This window comes from Mobula birostris, chromosome 4, assembly GCF_030028105.1.
Source record: "Mobula birostris isolate sMobBir1 chromosome 4, sMobBir1.hap1, whole genome shotgun sequence".
Lineage (NCBI taxonomy): Eukaryota > Metazoa > Chordata > Chondrichthyes > Myliobatiformes > Myliobatidae > Mobula > Mobula birostris.
Window position 1 is genome coordinate 158355797 of NC_092373.1, and position 22364 is coordinate 158378160.

A 22364-nucleotide genomic window follows, 5' to 3' on the forward strand; every position below is an offset into this window, starting at 1 on the left:
GCTGGGGCGGGGTTCTGAGTTGGATGATCAGCCATGATCATAATAAATGGTGGTGCAGGCTCGAAGGGCCGAATGGCCTAATCCTGCACCTATTCTCTATGTTTCTATGTTTCCAGGTGAGGCAACACTTCACTTCCGAATCTGTTCGGGTCATCTATTGCATCCGGTGCTCCCGGTGTGGCCTCCTCTACATTGGTGAAACCCGACGCAGATTGGGGGACCACTTCGTCGAGCACCTCCGCTCCATCCGCCACAACAGACAGGATCTCCCGGTAGCCACCCACTTCAACTCCACTTCCCATTTCCATTCAGATATGTCCATACATGGCCTCCTCTACTGCCATGATGAGGCTAAACTCAAGTTGCAGCAGCAACACCTCATATACCGTCTAGTTGGTCTCCAGCCCCTTGGTATGAACATAGAATTCTCCAACTTCCAGTAATTCCCTCCCCCTCCCTTCTTCTATCCCTATTTTACATCACCTCCCTCATAGATCCGCCTCCTTCTACTATTGTTCTCCTGCCAATCACCTCCCTGCTTCCCCTCCCCCACCCCTTTGTCTTAAAAATTACTGTTTTTTTCAACTACCAGCATTCTTCAAACCCTCCCCAAAGTTCTTCCTTCAGTCCTGGCGAAGGGTTTCAGCCCGAAACGCCGACTAATCTTTTCAACTGATGCTGACTGACCTGCTGAGTTCCTCCAGCGCATTGTGAGTGTCACTATTAGTACCTAATATCCCAAACATCAAAACACAGTAGCCACCGTGACTAGAAACCAAAGTAGTCATTCAAAATCTACAGCAAAAGGAGCAGACCACTGGCGACATGTTCTATTCTGACCAAATGACCTCTCTGTCTCCCAAAGCTTTTCCATTAGAAAAAGCAGATGGAATACACAGCTTGCCTGGACACGTATAACTCCAACTTTTAAGAAGCCTGACATCACTAAAGATACAACAGCCATTCAATTGGAGCCTCATCTGCCACTCTAAATATTCACTCCCTCCATGACTGACACACCATAGTGTTATTATGCACCATTGACAAGATACACAGAAGCAATTTACCAAACCCCTTTGAACACCCATCTTGTAAACTCTACCACCAATGAAGACAAAAGCAGCTGGTGCACAGGAACATCACAACTGGCTGGTTCTTTTCCAGCTGCATGGTATCTTGTCATGTAAATATATTAAAACTGAGGCTGGATTTAAATTCTAGAACCACTTACCTTACACCCCAGTGGGAATACTTACACACAGACAATGCAGCAGTTCAACAAGCTGCCTTCAAGGAGAAGGGAATGTGAAGCAAGTGCTGGGCTTGCAGTAACTTAGAACAGTCCAGGACAAGACCAGGCTCTTCAGCCCACCGTGTCTGCACCAATCATGATATCAATCTAAACAATTCCCATCTGCCTGCACAGTCCATATACCGTAGCCCTCCTTTCCTCACCTAGTTATGTGCCCATCTAATTGCCTCGAGCTTTTCTTTTGTACCTGTTTCTGCTGACAGCACGTGCCAGGCTCCTACTATACTCAGAGTGTTACACTCAATGATCTGCTTTGCAAATCTCCTTTAACCTTTCGCTCTCGCACCTTAAATCAACCCTCTAATATTTGACATTTCTAACCCTGGAAAAAGACTTTGACTAACTACTGAATAACTCTTATTATTTTATATACACTTCTTCAATTCCCTCCCTTTCCCCAGCCCTCATGCTCCAGAGGAAATCCAACCAACCTCTTCTTACAATCAGCAACGTCCTGGTAGATCTCTTCTATACCCTCTGTATCCTTCCTATTTTGTGCTTACTAGAATTACACACAAGTGTAATACCAACTGTGGCTGAACCAAAGTCTTATATAGCTGCAACATGACTTCCCAACTTTTGTACTCAATATCCCAATTAAGTATGTTGTACACCACCTTTACCAACCTAACATTTGTGCTGCCAACTTCAGAGAGCTATGGACTTGCACCCCAAGATCCTCATAAGCCCCAATGTTCCTCAGGGCTCTGCCATTTACTGTATAACGCCAGTAGCCTGCATGAGATCAAATATCTTTTTGAAGTAAGGCAGGTCTACAAATATAAGGTTATTGGACCTGGGCCTTGGCAAACCATTTTTATGGTTATGGAATTGGTATAAATCCATTCTTTCACCATATGAGCGTGAACTCAGTTTTGTTTGGCCTGAAATGAGGAATGGATTTACCTGTTAGAGGTCTGATAGATTTGGTTGATGCTGCTTCCAGGTAGCCTGCTGCCTGAACTCCGATGAAGAGGTACAGAATGACGAATGGTGGACAGCACTTGCCCATGAGGGACGCGATATACCAGTAGGGGCTGATCTCCTCTTGCAAACTGGAATGTAGACTGACTTCTCCGGTTTGTCTGAGGAAGGCAGGGTCTGGTCTGGTGCATTACTCCACCATCACAGGTCCTAGTGCACGCAGTCCAAGGACCCCAGTTGCCCCACAAACCATGAGGCTGGTCTTCTGCAAAGGTGTCAGCAATCTGACGTTTCATCCGGTTCGATACCTTTCACAGCAAAAAAAAAAAGTATCTGTAAGCATCCTTGATGTGGGTTTTCACTTTTATGATTGTCAACCTGATTTTGTGGCAGACTCCTGCAATTGAGAAGGAGATGACTTCACCTTTCAAATACATGCAGCTATTGCAGTGTGACATCATATAGTCCCGACCTTCACACTCTTACTACTGTATTTCCCACTCCAGATTTTAATTTTTTTTTTAAAAAGGTATTTTCTTTCTGGACCCAGGAGAATACCCATACACCCTCTTGCATAAAGAAACTGTAATATCCTGGTTTAAGACCATACATTATTTTATTAATACAGTAATGTTGTTAGCTATTTGATTATTTTGCAGATTTTCTCAAAATGTAATAAGAAGATAGTTTAAGCTTCTTTGGTCCCTCCTCATAATCCAAAACTTCTTTTCCCTGACATTATTTGAGCAAACTTTTGCTGCCTCTTGTTAATGGCTCTGAATTCTCTGCAGAGTTAAAATGGTCGGAACTGGAGAAAATAATTGAAGGGTCATTTTAACCGATGCTGTATACAGGGTTAATTCAGACTCGTCTTGTTCAGCTCAAACCCCAGATCCTCTTTCAATCTTAATTGAGGATTGCTTCCATTTTCAATTTCCTCCTCTTCAAATTCCTCTGTGTCATTACTCCTAAATATCATTTTCCAGCCTCCTGCAACTTTTCAAGAACTTCACATACCTTCTTGTTTTAGCCAATTTCCCTTGGCAACACTGCCTTCAAATGTCTACACCCTAAGCTCTGGAGTTCCCTCCTCAAATCAGTCAATCTCTCTCTCGCTCAGCTGTTATGACAAACTACACTTTGATCAACATCTGGTCCCCAATCTTATAGCTGCTTGTGAGGCTTAGTGTAAAATTTTGACTGATAACACTTCCAGAACATGCCCTGGGATACTTTACTTCATTAAAGTTATCTAATGAAAATTGCTGTAGACATTTTTTTTCTTTTGCATGCTACAGCTCTATTTATAAAACTTTATCCTTTATAAAGTTCTTATCCCCTCATGTCAGTGAAAATTAACAGCCTTATCTCATGATTAAATCAATTTTCTACAAAATAAAATGATTGTTTAGTATTTTTTTTCTGGCTAAATATAATCAGTGACAGGAGAGGCAGTTTCAAAAGACTTGTCTGGAGAATGCTAGTATTTTAGCCAAGTTGCCCAATCCATCCAGCTGAATCTATTTGACTGAAAAATATGCTTCTCTCTCTCAGCTTTCAGCCTGATCTGCGAAGTATTTTCAGCATTTACCATTTTTATTTCAGGTTTCCAGCTTTGCAGTATTACACATATAAACATAGAACAGTACAGCACATGATCAGGCCCTTTGGCTCATGATGTCTATAATGAACTCTATGCTAAATTAAACTTCTCTTCTGACTGCTCATGATCCATATCTGCCCATTCCATGCATGTTCACATACCTATCTAAAAGCTTTTAGACACCACAAATTTATCTGGTTCTATCATGACCCCTGACAGCCCATTCTAGGAACCTACCACTTTCTATGTGAAAAAACTTGCCCTGTACATTGCCTTTAATTTTTCCTTCTCTTAAGTTCTATGCATGTCCTCTAGTATGTGACAGTTCTACACTGAGAGAAAGATTCTGACTGTCTACCCCATCTACGTCTTCTATAATTTTAAAGACTACTATTAGGGTTTCACTCGGCCTTTGACTCTCTCAGAAAAAGAACTCAAGTTTGTCCAATCCCTCCTTATAGCTCATACCCTCTAATCCAGGCAGATTCTGATAAACTTCTTCTTTATCTTTACCAAAATCTGCACATTTTTTCTGTAATGAGGTGACCAAAATTGCACACAATACGCTAAGTACGGCCTAACCAAAGTTCTATAGGGGTATAACACACAAAATGGACAGTCAACATGTCAGATTGAGACCCTTCTTCAGGACTGTAAAGAAAGAAAGGAGATAGCTAGTAAAAGGGCTAGGGTGGAGTGAGAGCTGGCAAGAGATAAGTGAATACAGGTGAGAGGAGGGTGATATGCAGATAAGGGATATACCAAATCTTTTCCCTTTCTCACTTGGATTTACCTTTCACCTGTCAACCCTTACTCCACCTCTTCCCCCAACCCATTTATACTGGCCATCCCCCTCTTTATTTCCTGTCCTGAAGGATCTCAACCCGAAATGTCGACGGTCCATGTCCCCTCCACTGATGTTGCTTGACTTGTTGAGTTCACCAGCATTTTGTATGTTGTTCCACTGTTTCCAGCATCTGTAGGAAAATCAACTGTTTTCGTCTCCAGAGATCCTGCCTGACTTGCTGAGTTCCTCCTCCAGTATTTTGTACGTGTTACTGTATAATCTTTCATTTCCTTATAGCTGCAACATGATACCCTGATTGTTATAGTTAATGTCTCAATGGTTTAAGAACAGCTTCTTCCTCTTCACCATCAGATTTCTGAATGACCCATAAACCATCAACATTGCCTCATTACTCACCTTTTGCACACTTTATTTATTTTTGTAATTTATAGTAATTTTTTTAATGTCATGCACTGTCCTGCTGGTGCAAAAACAATAAATTTCACATTTAATGATAATGAATCTGATTCTGACTCTGCCCCAACCAATAAAATAAAGCATGTCATACAACTCTTCTTTACCACTCTATCTCTTTGTATGTCACATCACCGGCTAATCCATCAATTTACTCAAATAATCGTTGTGTAATTTTACATCTTGTGGAGGCTTTAGATGCTCTAGTCTAATCTATACAGAAAAATAGAGTTTGTACAAGGTTGCACAGATTTTTGTTCACCAATATTGTGTAATACATACAACCACAGTCATTTGAAAATGAGTGAAACTAGGAAATCTCACGTGCTGGGCGATAGTTCATCGTTATTTGTCATTTGAGACATGGTAGGAATAGGAGATGTCATCATTGCCATCAGAAGCATCTCATTTCAACTGACTGGATCTTCCTTTGCAGTTCTCTCTGCCGTTGTCCACAGTAAAGAAGAGGAAACCGAGTTGGGACGGCCACATGACAAGATCAAGTGGACTCTCAAAGACCATACTTCAAGGAACAGTGTAGGGGACAAGAAAAAGGGGCAGACTGAGGAAGAAATGGACAGAAAACATTGCAGAGTGGACCAGGGAGAGCTTTGCCACAACCCAGGCACTCGCCCACAACCACGAGGGATGGACCCAAATGGTGCAGTGTTTGTCTGTATATCACCGCTTTAACCCAGGCAGGCTGCATGATCTGTGACAATAACAGTAATGGAAACTGCAAAACGGGCACAGCCTGTACAAAGCATAGCCAGACAGTAGCTCAGGTCAATATTAGAAATTACTGCAGAATCATATAATTGCTTCTGCAGAGAATGAAGGAATTTAGCCCATTCATGTTCGTTCCCTTGTCAGCAACCTTGTCAGCACCAATCCACTGGTCATTTCTCTATATGACTGCAGCTTGCACTTCCACAAATTAGCTAAGAAAGTATGAAGGATGTGGAAACGTATCTACAAAATACATTAGATGACCTCATTTGCTTTTCAGTTTTAAATTTGCCCATTAATGTTTGGAGTCACTACACCAAAATTATGTTAAAGACTTCAACTGAACCACAGACGTGTTAAACGTAGGAAGTGAACAGAAAGCAATATATTACAGATCTGGAAATCAGGCACGCAGGAGATGCATTTCTCAACACTGCTGATTATCCCAAAGACAGCCAGGGAGCTCTATCCTTAATGTCAGGTACTGAACATACCTTAGGCCATCTTCAATGTTAAATTGGGTCACTCTCTCTCTGTTAACACCACAGTACTATCCCATATCAACCCAGGGACTGTCCAAGTATCAGCTGGGGGACATGGCCAGCACTCCTCCAATATTGACTCACGCAGCACCCACAGCCCAACGCCAATGTTGATCTAGGGGCTCCTAAAGCCCTGTCCATCAACCATGGGCTGTCCCATGGACTTTTTAAAGTCAGTCATTGACTCTTTGCCAGTCCTGGCAATGGTTAATTATGTGTATATTTTAAGATGCTGAAGGAGAAAGAACGGTGGGGGGAGGGGGAATGTATTCAGCATGATGAGAGATTAAATGATTGATGAAATAAAGTGCTTGACATTATGTTATACATTAGCGTCATTGGCAGAATTAACATGTCAAATTGATGACTTTTCATCAAAAAGTGATGAGTTCAGAAACATGATATTGTCCTTGTGGAGCTGTACAAGAAAGAAGCAGAACCAACACCCAGAATCGCAAAAGGAGAACACTACAGATGATGGTGATGTGAAATGGAAATAGAAGATGCTTGTAATCTGCTGGAAATAAAAAAAATGCTTGTCAACCTCTGACAAATCGGAAAATGTAAACACTGGTTTGTAAAACTACAGCAAGATACATTGCTTCATCATAAGTGCAATTACAAAGAAAGCACAGTATTGCCTCTACTTCCTTAGGAGTCTGTGAAGATTCGGCATGACATCTAAAACTTTGATGAACTTCTACAGACGCATAGCGGAGAGTATATTGACTGGCAGCATCTGAGCCTATATGAAAACACCAATGCCCTTGAGTGGAAAATCCTGCAAATAGTAGTGGATATGTTCCAGTCTATTGCCGGTAAAGCCTCCTCACCAGTGAGGACATCTACTCAAAACATTGTCCCAGGAAAGCAGCATCGATCATGAAGGATCGCCAGCACCCAGGACTTGCTCTCTTCTCACTTCTGCCATCAGAAAGAAAGTGCTGGAGCCTCATGATTCACATCACCAGATTCAGGAACAGTTATTAACTCTCAACCATCCCACTCTTGAACCAAAGGGGATAACTTCACTCAACTTCATTTGCCCTATCATTAAAATGTTCACACAACCAATGGACTCACTTTCACGAACTCTTCCTCTCATGTTCTTGATATTTATTGCTTAATTATTATTATTACTTCTTTCTTTTTGTATTTTCACACTGATGTCTTTTGCACGCTGATTAAACGCCCAAGTTGGTGTGGTCTTTCATTGATTCTATTGTTGTTAGTATTCTATTATGGATTTATTGAGTATGCCCACAAGAAAATGAATCTCAGGGTTGTATATGGTGACATGTATGTACTTTAATAATAAATTTACTTTTAACTTTGATCTCATTGCTTCAAGCTGCAGCCTATACCTATTCTTAACATTCAGCAGCCACAGATCGGCAAGTTCCAAGCAAGTGCTGAAATGTCCCACCGATCAAAACAATAGAGTATTGCTGCTAAATAACAATGAATGATTGTCAGGATTTACATATTTGTGTTTTATTCTGTCAGTTTGGCGCCCAGAGGCTGATAATTATCTACAGACAGAAATCAATCCTCTATCTCAGTGGAGTTGCAAATATTTTTAGCATAGGGTTTTCTTTGAAAGGATGAATTTCCAGCAGTTCTAATTTAAAGATTCAGTTTGGGATCTAAGAATAGCTCCACCTCAAGGCCGAATAAACTACAGGAAACTATCAGGGAGAACACAAGATATTTGCCTCAAAATGACAAAATTAAAGAATGGAGTCAAAGAGGAAAGTTAGCTAGATGTCCTTATACTGTTCCAGATTTGGAACGCTTTAACAAATTTACCATTACTAATATAAAACAATACCCCAGATAATAATTTGCAAATTTCTACACAGTGATTAAAGAGCAATCTGTCAAACTAACTCTGCCATCACAGAGGGGATTTGTAACATCGTGCAATGATTAAATTAACAATCCAGAGCGAATGGAGAACTTAAATTAATTCTGAAATCTGTAAGTTAGCGTTAGTTACATGCAACTACCAAAACGTCGCAAATAACCTAGTAAATTACAGATGCTCTTTTCAGAAAGTTCATCTGTTCATTTGTGGCTCTGGACTCAAGGCAATCTGATGGTGGCTGAATTTTGTATGCCCTCTGAAATGCCTAGCAAGTCACTTGAATCAAGAAGAATTGGAGATGGGCAATACAGAAGTGAGCTTACCAGCTATTCCCACACTCTGGGTGAATAAATTTAAAAAGTAAATTTCTGCTGTCACTTTTTATGCAAGAGTCAAAGGTATATTTGTGTACCTCTGGATCTGCATTGGGCAATACCAGTCAAGAGGAAGCATGAAGACCCCAGTCATTGGAACTGCAGATTCCCACTGGCGAATGTGTTTCAGAGAAAAACCCACTTTCTGAATGAGGAAATGTTCAGCCTCTCAAAAATGTTCTGTGATGGTGGGGACAGGAATTTATTCATGTAATGCATTGTTAAACTATTGGGCCACCATTGTCAGCTGGAAAAAAATACAATGTCAGTGATCAGAAGAAGGAGCAGGGAGCAGGCCACCTGGCTCTTTAGGTCTCCTCTGCCATTCATCTAGATCACGACTGACCTTCTATCTCAGCACCACCTGTTTGGCATTATTGCCACATGCCTTGATTCATTTAATGTTCATTAATCTATCTCTATTTTGATTCAATTTAATAGCTAAGTTTCCATCTTCCCCAGGGCAGAGAATTCCAAACATTGAAAACCCTCTGTGTAAAGAAAATTTTTTTACTTCTCAGTCTGAATTCTTAGAAGGTGATCCCTGACTCTCGATTCTTCAACCAGCTCGTGCACCCTCCTTGCATGCAGTACTGTAAGAATTCTGTAAATTTCAGTGAGATCTCTTCTCAACACAATGGGCCTAATCTAATCAATTTCTCCTCATATGGCAAAGTCACCATCCCAGGAACTAGCTCGACGAATTTCCACTGAATTCACTCTGAGGCAAGATTATTCTTTCTTGGGAAAGGAGACCAAAACTGTGCCAATACTCCAGGTATTCTCACCAAGGCCCCCATACAATCATTCCTTTTCCTATAATTCATATTCTCCAAAAATAAATCGATAGCACAATTTGTTCCAGATAAACTCCTTTTCTCATTGAACTGCAGAGTATAATTACGAAGACTATTTTTCTCCACACCTCAACCCTCAATCTGATTTTTATGAAAATTTCACAGAACATCAATGATGTCTCTATTATTCTTAAGTGATCTAAAGATTCTGAAGGTTCCTTTGGTTTAACAAAAGTCCCTCACTTATCCTAATTCCCCACTTCACTTAGCTGTATATTATTTCACTTACTTCACATGACTGCAGAGAGAAGGAACTTGATTTTACATCTAATATAGCAGCATCTACATGATGCACTTGGCTTCCCTCCAAAAGTGCAGCTCATGGACACTTCTATTCCACACGTTTAACGCTGCGCTTTCCAGGGACGTCTAAGTATGATGTCACCACCTTGCAGGATTTTTGCTGAGCATGTTTCCTCTTGCCCTTAAGTTGCAAGTTAGCCAGAATTTACATCAGGAACCATCAATTATCCTGAAGTTATACTAGCAGACCAGGGCCACATTCTGGAGGAGATGCTCTCCCATGGATTTACAATCAGCTAAGCCTGTCTGAGAGTGGAAGATGGATCCAGATTCCAGCTGAGTCTGCACTTTTGGACCTGTAACAAAGCCTCCAGCTGGTAGAGAAGCAAATATTTTGAGGGCAGGCAAGGATTGATTTATGGAACCAATAGTGCTGCCTCACTGTTCCAGGAATCTGGTTTTGATCCCATCTTCATGCACCGTATGGAGTTCTAATGCTCTTTCTGTCTCAAGTGTTTCCATGGGGTGCTTTAATCACAAACCACATCTTAAAGACCGTAAGACGGAGGAGCCACTCAGCTAATCAAGTCTGCTCCGCCAGTCCATCATATGAGCCAACAGGTTCATTGGCTGTAAATTATGTTTTAATATATGTAAATATCAAAAGAATGAAAGATAGGTGGACATGTGATCAACAATGAATTTCAGGGAAAATAGGAATGAAATTGATGGGATTCAGGCCTGATGGGTTAAAAGGCCTGAATCCCGCTGTAATAAGTGAGGATTTGCAAGAAACCCCTGCCATTCCAACTATCTCCGTCACAAAATGGTGCCTCAGTACCTGATTACTGTCTCCTGGGACTGGATGTTAGCCAGTTCTCTCTGGAGAGAGATCAAAACCAAACTCGATATTTACACTGCCAGCTTACTGATAGAGAAGCACAATTCATATCACACATGTGGTGTGAATGGAATCTTAATGTCTCACATTCCCAGATGGTTTAGTAAAGCAAAGCAAAGCAAGGCAATGAGTCACTGGGCTTCAATTCCAAGTATGCACTATAACTTGCACAGTGTCATTGTGTTAGGGCAGAGAAATTCAATCAGCTTTCTTGTTCCTGAACACTGCCATGAGCTAATTAAGGGTAAATATGTAAACCCAGATCTCCTTTGGTATCAGGTAAATGGAATTAATATAGACAGGATTTGATGGTTGGCATAAACATGATGAGCTGAAGGGACTGTTCTATGTGCTGTATGTCTATCAGTTTCCTTCGATTATCTATCACAATAATAATTATTAAATAGGTTCACAAGTTCACACACTGGATATCATTTCAATGGAGTTTATCACGTTTAGAAATGCAATACTTCCCTCCAACATGGAGTCAGTAACTTCAAAAGTATGACAGAGTATTGGGGTGTGGTGGTTATAATGTTGGGAAGCTGATTAAGTAAACGAAATGTGAGAAACCTTTCAGTTTAAGATGGCGCTACCGAAGATGAGTGACAGTTTACTGGTAAATCATAAGGCAAAAGAATCAACGAAAACATTACTTATGCCATCTTTCATGAAGCAGATTGTGGTGAACTATCGCCGCAGCCAATGAGGAGGTAGGCAGAATAAGGCTGGCTCAGGGGACGAGCCATGCTGGGCATTGTGAGGTGCAACTTCACCGGGTTCACGGATGGAGTTCGTCCAGCTTTCGGAGATGGAATGAGTAATTTGGAGAGGAGTCAATGCAAAAGATTTTCGATGCCCATCTACCTAACCTGGGTGCAAAGTTGAATTACTCCAAGCACCAAGACGATTTGGTGAGATTGAGAACGGCTTTGGGAGGGGCGGCCCGGGCGTATCGGGTGCCAGCGTCCAGGACCTCAAACTTGGCACTACTCAGTACTTGGACAATTTAAATGCCAGCACAGATAGACTGGAAGACTGAGTGTCAGGTACAGAGGCGAGGGTCAGGCTGATTTCACTCGCTGTCCTGTGAACGTTCATTCCTTTCTCCTCGGTGCCGAGGCTGTGAACTGAGCTGGATTTCTGCCCCGCTGGAGTGAAAACTGGGGATTGAGGCTTGGCTTGGGCCTACACTGGCTGCTGTAGGAGCAGGTACGGGACTCAGTCTGGTTCGGGGTGCTGCTGGCTTGCTTCTACACAATGTGTTTTTTCTTTCTCTTTCTTTCTCTCTCTCTCTCCCTCTCTCCCTCCCTCTCTCCCTCTCCCCAGTGGTTTTTGGCCTTTACTTTTCAATTGAGTTATTGGAGTTTCTTACTTTGCGGCTGACTATAAGCAGACAGATTTCAGAGGTGAACGACTTATATAGTCTTTGATAATAAATGTGTTTTGAAATTTTGTGCAAGATCAACTTAGTCTGTATGTGTCGATTAGAACACTGTGAAAATAATTTCATTTGAGGTTATCCGTGGAGACCAATAAAAATTGCAAATGCTGGAAAGCAAAACTGAGTCATAAAATACTGGTTGCATTCAGCAGATCAGATCAGTTACTAACCTTGGAGAGACATCAGACAAGTGCTAGATAACTCTTCATTCAAACATTGTCTAAAAATAAAGTTACTTACTAATTCATGGCTTTCTTCAGGGTGAGTCAGTAGATATCACCATCTTGTAATTGTGTCACAATTAGGGATGGGCATTAAGTAGTGGCCTTATTGGTGACGCTAGTTGTGACATATTCATTAATTTTCTCAAAATACATCCCTCCACTCTTCCGTCCTCCTAACCATACATACAAATATAACTACCTGTGCCCATCACTTTTATATTTCTCCCCCTGGCTGTACCCTGCTCTTTATTATGAGGCAATTTGGTGTCTTATATCCAGGTAGGATTGGATGATGAAGCAGTAGAATAATCAACTTGAAATTTATTTTTTTTTAGCTACAATGAATGACTAATTTGATCTTGCCCAGATGATTTCTTTCAGACCAGAGAAATGCTGCCCAATTCCTTAGCCTTTCATCGTCAATCTCTAATGATTCACTCTCCAGTCTTCCTCTTCAGTACAGGTTTCATCATTTTTTTTCCTCTGATGATCATCATTACTACTCAATCAATCACATCCATTCAAATCTTGTTCCAAGATGCTCTTGCCTCTTCTGCAAGAGTCAGGCTCCAGCTGTTTTAGTCTTCTGATGCAGTTCGAAATGAATGCCTCAAGTTATTTGTGCTAATTCTTCTCCCCATAAATACAGTTGATGTAGCTCATGTTTATATATATTTCATAGTGCATTAATGATTTTAAATGGTCCATCTGTTGTTTTATGGATGTGAACATTTAACTTAACATCCATTTGTTTTTCTTTAAGATACATTTCTGTACATTTACATAATCTGCTGGAGCCAGATCCTTCTGCTTCATGCACCAAATTTCCTCCACCTCAGCCTCACATCCAGCTACATTCGTCCTCTAGATGGAGCATCTCTATTCAAATTATCCATTATCCATTTCCCACAGATGCTGCCTGACCTATGAAGTTTGTCTAACTTCTGTGTTTCCTCTGCCCACCAACGACTATTCTCGTCTGTAAATCTGCCTCTTCTCCTTTTTGCTGCCTTTCCTACATATTCATCCATTTCTCTTCTCTATTTCCTCATTCGCATTCACCATCCTCCACCTCCTCTCTTCACCACCCCTAACTTCCCTTTTCAATCATTTTTAAACTGGGTTGAGTAACTGCCGTGTGAGTAATGTGGTTGAATATGCATACAGAACATTAATCTACATTTAAATCCACACACAAATATATTTTTAAAAAGTGTATTCCCCAAGTAAATTAGCTTTGAAAGAAAAACAGGAAATGTTGGAAATACTTAACAGGTAAGGTTGACCTTAACTTTCCACCAGTGCTGCCTGACTTGATGAACATTTCCATCATTTACTGCTTTCATTTCAGATTCCAATATCTACAACTTTTTGTTTTCAAGTTAATTCTCTCAGCTGAAAACTCACTTGAGCAGTTAAAAGTTTATATTGTGCAACATTGTTGGAGATGTATCTGTTTAAACTGTGCATGTTCCTACGTAGTTTATTATATTTACATCAGTAATTTTTTTTTCTTTTAAACAGCAGTAAGAGATTTCTTAGTTATCAAGTGTACTTGACCATAAGACAGAGGAGCAGAATTAGGCCATTCAGCCCATTGAGTCTACTCCACCATTCCATCATGGCTGATCCTGGATCCGACTCAACCTCATACACCTGCCTACTCGCCATACCATTTGATACCCTGACCAATCAGGAACTTATCAACTTCCGCCTTAAATATATCCATGGACTTGGCCACCACCGCAGTCTGTAGCAGAGCATTCCATAGGTTTACTACTCTCTGGCTAAAAAAATTCCTCCTTACCTCTGTTCTAAAGGATTGTACCTCAACTTTGAGGCTGTGCCCTCTAGTTCTGGATATCCCCACCATAGAAAACATGCTCTCCACATCCACCCTGTTTAGTCCTTTCAATATTTAGTGGGTTTCAATGAGATCCCTTCCTCGCTGACCTCCCTCCCTCGCATTCTTCTAAATTCCAGTGAGTACAGGCCCAAAGCTGCCAAACGCTCCGCATATACAGCAGACTCGATTGGCCAAATGGCCTAATTCTGCTCCTATGTCTTACAGTCTTATGTTAAACCCTTCATTCCTGGAATCATTCTTGTGAACTTCCTCTGGACCCTGTCCAGTGGTAACACATCCTTTCTGAGACATGAGGCCCAAAACCATTGACAATACTGTAAGTGCAACCTGACTAGTGTCTTATAAAGGCTCAGCATCATCTCCTTGCTTTTATTTTCTATTCCCCTTGAAATAAATGCCAACATTGCATTTGACCTGCACTTTCAATGAATATCAAGCTGATTAAACATTGCTAGCAAGTTACTGCAACACACATCAAAGTTGCTGGTGAACGCAGCAGGCCAGGCAGCATCTCTAGGAAGAGGTGCAGTCGACGTTTCAGGCCGAGACCCTTCGTCAGGACTAACTGAAGGAAGAGTGAGTAAGAGTAAGAGTAAGTTACTCACTCTTCCTTCAGTTAGTCCTGACGAAGGGTCTCGGCCTGAAACGTCGACTGTACCTCTTCCTAGAGATGCTGCCTGGCCTGCTGCGTTCACCAGCAACTTTGATGTGTGTTGCTTGAATTTCCAGCATCTGCAGAATTCCTGTTGCTAGCAAGTTACTTGCAGCTTAAGACATTCTCTAGCTCTTCGTAGTTTGTCTTTAAAGGTAGCGCTGGTATCAGATTTATAAAGTGGATAAAGCTACAATCCTGCATCAAGATCTCTGGCCTGCTTTAATCAAGAGCATGTGAATAACGAGCAACATAAAATGACTTAAGATTGATTTACTCCTCGGTATTGTCAGATAGAACTATTTCAATTGTATCCAGCAGATCTTCGTGCCTAACACATACAGCAATATGCACTGAACATTGACCCCATCTGCCTTTCCTCTGCAATGTTATTTCAGATCTTATATGAAACTTTGCTACCCATGTTTGTTCCTATATTGAATCCCCTCAATCCTTATTTGCATCTACTAACACCATTATAGCATCTACTAACACCATTATAACTGTCAAATACTGAACTCTCCTTGGCCTTCTTATATTAACAGGATATGAGCATCAGCAGCAGGGCCAGTAGTTATTCCCATCTCCAACTGCTTGCTAAACAGGAGGCTTGCTAAGCCTGCTCACAAGATGGTTTACATTGCTGGGGCTGGAGCCACATTAGACATGCTGGGTGAGAATGGCAGATCTCCTTCACGTTATTGTACCAAATGTTTTTTTGACAATAAGCACATGATTACTGGATTTTATCAATTACCATACATAATTATCATTACATGGCGGAATTTAAAATCAGCTTATCGACATTTATCCTAACCTATCTATTGATTAGCTTTAGCCTAGTTTGTAATCTCTTTTGTTCCAATATCAATCCCAAAGTCTGTCATAACCCTCCATTATCACACCCATAGGTTCTTCTTATACCTTAGGACCTTATAGTTCTTGTCTACAAGTTTTCATCCACATCCTTGGTTACTCCGGTGGCCTCTCCTTAGCTACTTCACGCTGTTCTCCTTTGTGTCCATCATTTGTGTAGCAACTTTGGCTGGTTTTCAGAAGGAAGGATACAGCGCAAGAGTTATTACAGTAGCAACATTGATGTTGGTGAAGAGACTCACCGATCCGCTTGCATTTCCAGTAACAATACCAGCATCCCTCTGTAAGCTGAAAATGATTCCGGTTACAATCAACCTTTAGGAGCAAAAAAAAATAACAACCATCAAGGCTTATTTTTCTCGGTTTGGTTACAGAGACACATGAAATAGAGAAATGCCAGAGGAGAAGAAAGAAGCAAGCTGGAGTGAAAGGCCGAATTAGTTCAAGATGAGTGTAAATAGGTTCTCAGTGATGGCTCAGAGGACTGAATGATCTACTCATATGCCACGTGACGACCAAACCAGCACTCAAGCGTCTTGGCAGGAATGACTGAGGTGGAAACATTATTATAGCCACTGGGTGTATGTTCACGGTTTTCTGCTGATGTAGCACATCTGCTTCAAGGCTCGAAGTGCCGTGCATTCAGTGATGCTCTTCCACACAACAATGTTGTAACACAAATTTGTCACCTCTCTGTCAGTTTGAACCAGTTTGGCCTTTCTCCTCTGACATATCTCATTAACAAGGCAATTTCAAATTCAAGTTCAATTATTATTTAATTATATATGAATGCAGCCAAACAAAACAACATTACTCCAGCGCCAAGGTGCAAAACACCATTTGCCAACAGTTATACACAGCACATGGCACACATAGCACATATAAGACAGGAGTAAAATAGTCACACAACAAAAATAGTCCAAGTCCCTCAGTCCATGAATGTTGAAGTCAAACATAATACATCTTGTCTTCTGCCGAGGGAGTGAACACTGGAGAGCAGCACCAACTCCAACATGTATGCCACGTCACATGGCTCCAGCACTTCAGTGGACTGCACCAACTCCTACGCCTCCTCCTTGGGCAGCTGCAATACTGCAGCCCGAGTCCCAGTCTTCGCCACAGCTACCCCACAGTACCACCGCCGCTGTTTGCCAACAAAGCAGTGAATTGGATTTGTAGCATTCCCCATTAGCAATGTACAACAGTCTTGTAATCACAGGAAAAATGACCAAGATCGCTGTTAGACTACACATTTCCTTTGCACACCAACTTCGACTCTCCAATGCAGGCAGGGGCATGACCTGTACCAAGTCCAGCTCCTTCAGTTTCTCACTAATGGGGTAGACCTGCAGTACTTAAAGGTCTTAATGTCCAGTGGGGTTGAGTGGTCATAAAAATACTTCAAAAAAAAAAGACAATAACATCTTTGGTTGGCCCCGTAGAAGGCGCTGCATCCAAGTGTGCCGTCATTTGACCGGAAACCCAGAATTGCCACTCACAAAATTGCTGCTCACTGAATGAATTTTTTTTGCACCATTCTCCATAAAACCTGGAGACTGTTGTGTGTAGTCTACAATCGAACACAATACAAAATCCCAGGAGATCAGCAGCATCTGAGATACTCAAACCACCCAGTCTGGCACCAACAATCATACCATAGTCAAAGTCACTTAGATCACATTTTTTCCCATTCTGATGTTTGGTTAAAATAAAAATGGAACCTCTTGACCATGTTATGCACTGAGTTACTACCACATGATTGGCTGATTAGATATTTGCATTAAAAAGCAGAGTACAGGTGTACATAATAAAATGGTCACTAAGTACATGCTATAAAAGAAATAACAGAACTTGAAGTTTTGATTTTAAAAATTCTGTTTGATTAATACATAGAACAAAAAGTTATACTTACAGTATATCAAATATTTCAGCTAAAATGAACAATAACATCTGTACTAGAGTAGTGAGGGAATGATCGGTACTATGCTGGGATGAGAATAAACTTCATTTTATTCTAAATGGTTCTGCAAAGCAAACTGCATTATCAAGGTCTCTGAAAAGTGACTAAAGAGTCATGTAATGATTTCAGTAATGTGATTTGGAAGGAAATTAGATGAAAGATGATATCGTATCTGTTATTTTCTGAAACGCCCGTTCGCTGCTGTCGTTACTGTGTGGTCGGGAATCTTTCGGAGGGTAGGCCTCAAAATCCCCAGCCTTGCCTGCTTTTGGCGACCGAGAAGGAGGTCGAATCGTTCGGACATAGATGGTGCTCAGTACTCAGTGTCGGAGAGCTGATCAGAGCTCGAAGTTTTCAGATGACTCAGAGTCGGATTGTGGTCGGCATGGCAGGGAGAGTTTTTCTTCCTTCTCCCGTCTGCGTGAGATGTGGGACATTTAAGAAACTTTGAACTTTACTGTGCTCATGGACTTCTTCATCAAGTTATGGTATTGTGCACTGTTGTAACTATATGTTATAATTATGTGGTTTTGTCAGTTTTTTCAGTCTTGGTCTGTCCTGTGTTTTGTGATATCACACTGGAGGAAATAATGTATCATTTCTTAATGCATGCATTACTAAATGACAATAAAAGAGGACTACGTATCTTCATAATCATAATAATAGAATGGTAATAATGATTGACATGAAATTAGTGACAAAAAGTCTATATCAAGTAAGAATAACGAGGAGGGAACATATGACTTTCTGCAGTGGTCTTCTGCCCTGCGTCTGATGACTTGGGATTAAATTCACCAGTTCTTCCAAATCTACTGATCTTCATTAATTTGTATTTACAATAAAATGAAATTGTTCAGTCCTCATTTAATTCTCACTATTTTAAAGGACAAAATGGTAGATTTGGTTTTGAAAAACTGTGCATTGAGTTTAGTAATGAAGAGTGGTGGATTTTATTGTGGAGATTGAGAGGGTCTGATCTGCTCAGGCAATAATGTAGAGCGGTCCTGGAGCTTGCCAGTAATGTGGAAGTGCCATGTAAGGTTAAGTAGAATTGGGCAGAGAATTAGTGATTCCTTAGATGCAGATCAACTGTTGATCTGACAAATAGTCATGGTTTTGCAGCAACGAGAAGATGACACAGGCACTAATAAATAACCAAATGAATATTGCGATCATTGAAAACTAAATTGAAATATTTTGATATTCAAGTCTTAACAGTCCAAGGGATTCGATTTGGGAGCAATGAAAATGCCTAAATGGCTTGAAATTGGCTGCTTATACCTTTTCAGTAGAGATTCAGTCAGCTTCATGCCAAAGCTACAACAGGAGATTAGAAGAACCTCAGAGGAAATTTAGAAACAGTGTAGAAGGCAATCACTCACCTGATCAACCAGTTTGCAGCGTGCAACATTTTCTGGTTGGTGGTTCCAACTGTACACCATCAGCCTGCCAGCAGTGCGTAGCAGACCCTGCGAACCATTAAAAACAGTGACACGTTTCTTTGCGAACGCTTTGGTGCAATTGCAAGCAAACACGCAAAGGCTATTAAAAGTCGTTCAGAACTTTCACGGGGATCATGTCGATTATCTGTTTTAGCTCAGCAGGAGGTCAGCAGAACTGCAGAGAAATTCTTCTTTGCGAGATCCTAAGGGGCGATTATATTTAGTTTGAAGCAGTGGAGTGGGAAACCTCCTGAGGATATCCAGAGCTATTATATTTTAATGAACCAACATAAAGAAATATTTTATTAACAATTATCCTTGAATAACAGATTAATATTTATACAAGTCATATATTCTATCAATCAAGCTGAGTGCTATGATTTAATGCAGAACAACATTTCTAAGTAAAACTGCAGATGCAATTAAAAACTGCATCAAAAGTCTTATTTAATGATCACCCAGTAGGGAGTGACTAGTCAGCGACATCCTGGCAGCCACATCATCACTTTCTACTTTAAGAATGCCAAAACTATATAAAAAAAACAATTGGACTGATCGACAATTATATCATTCTCTGTTGTTCTTGGAACTACTTGCTGAATCCTTTTCCAAATCTCCAAGTCAAACTGTATCATTCCTATTACCTCCCACCATGCTGAGAATGGTTCATACAACTTCAGCAACTTGAAATAGAATGAAATTAAAACTTTCGGGATTCTCGAGCTGGAGATTAAATTGTACTTATCTCAGTAACTGTTTGAACTATAGAATAAAATAGGATGTCCATTGCTAAATGGGGCTCCAAGCTATATCAACAAGCCTCATCATATTGCTAATGTGTATTCATACATAAATATTTCGCATAACATATGGAATTACATTGATTTGCCAAATGAAGAAGATTGTTAATACTGAGGTTGTAAATAGTATGAGAGAATGACTAAGTTGAATTGAATTGACTTTATTTCTTACATCCTTCACATACATGAGGAGTAAAAATCTTTACATTGCATCTCCACCTAAATGTGCAATGCGCAATTTATAGTAATTTGTACAACAGGATGGTCAATATAGCACAGAAATACAATTGTATCAGTGTGAATTAATACAATTGCATTTCTGTGCTTATATTGACTTAATCAATATCAGTATAATTATCAGGAAAGCAGGCGAATGCTTCATCCAGGAATTTCCCCGGAACTTTTCCCTTTCCACCACAGTGTATTTAAATACCATTCACACGTGCAAGTGGCATTTTGGCAGCACATCTGGTAAAGCTATGAAAGGAAAACAGATGCAGCTCAGAGGAAATTCTTGGTCATAGATAAACAAAACCAATAGTGCAATGAAACTATTCTACCCAAAGATAACCAAGGGAATTATTCAGTCATCTGTTTGAAAGAAGCCACTTAGTTCTCAGGGGAGAAATGTACAATTCACTCCCTCAAACCTGAGATTTTATGGTCTACACATATATTCTATATAAAAAAAAGATTTTAAGTGAATTAGAAAAGAAGAAATGCTGACCTTTATGTGTGTTACATACCTTTTAGGGTATCCTGATATGCCTTTGCTCTTGATATGCTGAAGGCTTGGCTCACAACAAACCATCAGTTGTGCACAAAACAGAGTTAATTTAGATTTAAATTTGATTTTTTAAGATTACTCTATTAATTAGTACAGTACCTTTGGCCTAACTTGCCATGCTCTCCAAGGCGTCCATCTAAGTTAGTCCCATTTGGTTCCTGTCCCTCTTGACTTTTCCTATCCATGTACCGTCCAAATACCTTTTAAATATTGTTATTGTACGTGTCTTAGCTGCTTCCTCTGGGTGTACATACCACCCTGTGTGAGAAGAGATTACCCCTCAGGTGTCTTTTAAACTCTAATCTTAGACCTCTGCCCTCTAGTTTATGATTCCTTTTCCCTGGTTTAAAAAAAGACAAGGTGAATTCAATCTATCTGTGCCCCTTCTAATTTTATGCTCTTATTTATTCCAAAAATGGAAGCTGAGGAGTTTATTTGCACAACACAGAATGTTCTATTTGAATACAATAGAAATAATTACAATAAATACAATTAAAAATCTATTTAGGTCAGAAGTAAAACCTGTTGCCAAGCAATTCTGTGTCATTTTGCATCGATCTATGTTATTTTGCATTTAATTCCACCAACTTCCAATGTAGTTTCTGCAGCTGGGCCACAGAGAATGACATAATTTTCTGAACAACAGTCTTTTAGTCCTTTGTGGAGGAATTGAAAATTGACTGTTCAAAATGACAATGCACCATTCAGCTGGATTGAAGATGATTGGGTAATTCTCCATCTTTTAAATTGCTTTGGGAGCAGCAATTGTAGGGCCACTCACTGCCAAACAACATGCACAATGTCTGTTCATCCACTTTAGAGACCTTCTAGCATAACTCCATTGTGGAGCCCATGAGTGAAATAGTTTTTGGCCACCTGTTGCAATGGTAATCATGGACACCCAGAGAAGTACCACAAAAGTTGTAGGAAAGCATCTGTTTAAAGAACAACGGATATCAGGATATATATAAGTAATTTCCCTAGGATTTGGGAATCAAGAACTAAACTAATCTGGGGCAACACAGTAGTATAGCAGCTAGATAATGCTATTACAGCACCAGCGATTGGGTTTTATTCCACGACTGTCTGTAAGGAGTTTGCACGTTCTCCCTGTGACTGCGTGGGATTCCTCCGTGTGCTCCAGTTTCCTCCCACATTCCAAAGACATATGGGTTAGGAGGTTAATTGGTCACATGGGTGCAGTTGGCAATGCAGGCTTGTTGGGCCTAAAGAACCTGTAACCACTCCATACCTCTAAATGAACAAAATAAAATGGAAGTAAACTGCATGGGTTTAAATTGAGAAAGGAGAAGTTTAATAGGAATCTGCAAAGCAACCTTTTCACCCATTGAATGATCAGTACATGAAGTGAACTGTTATAGGAAGTGGCACAGGGAGATACATTAACAACATTTAAAAGGTACTTGGACAAGAATATTGATAGGAAAGTTATAGAAGGACATGGGCTGAAAGCAGGTAAGTGGCATGAGGTTAGATTGGAAATCTTGAATGATATTGATTTGTTGGACTATAGGGTCTGTTTCTGGGCTGTATGAAGCCAACTCTAAACCAAGCAACTCACTCAGTAAACACAGAACTATTTCTCCAGGAAATTTGCACTGAGTAGAGGACAGTAACAAGTTGTTCACAGAGAATCAACCTTGATCATCACAGTAACATGGCCACCTCTTGGTGAACT

At 40.4% G+C, this 22364-nt stretch overlaps 1 protein-coding gene across 1 annotated transcript in view; it reads right to left on the bottom strand.

Moving 5' to 3' along the window:
* adamtsl7 (ADAMTS-like 7) overlaps positions 1-22364 on the bottom strand; it is a 553762-nt gene that overhangs the window by 467436 nt on the left and 63962 nt on the right. Inside the window, exons 2-3 of the mRNA XM_072256321.1 lie at positions 15919-15991; positions 2219-2544 (exon numbers count right to left, since the gene is read on the bottom strand). Of these exons, the coding sequence (XP_072112422.1) occupies positions 2219-2544; positions 15919-15991 (399 nt within the window). The remainder of the gene's footprint in view (positions 1-2218; positions 2545-15918; positions 15992-22364) is intronic.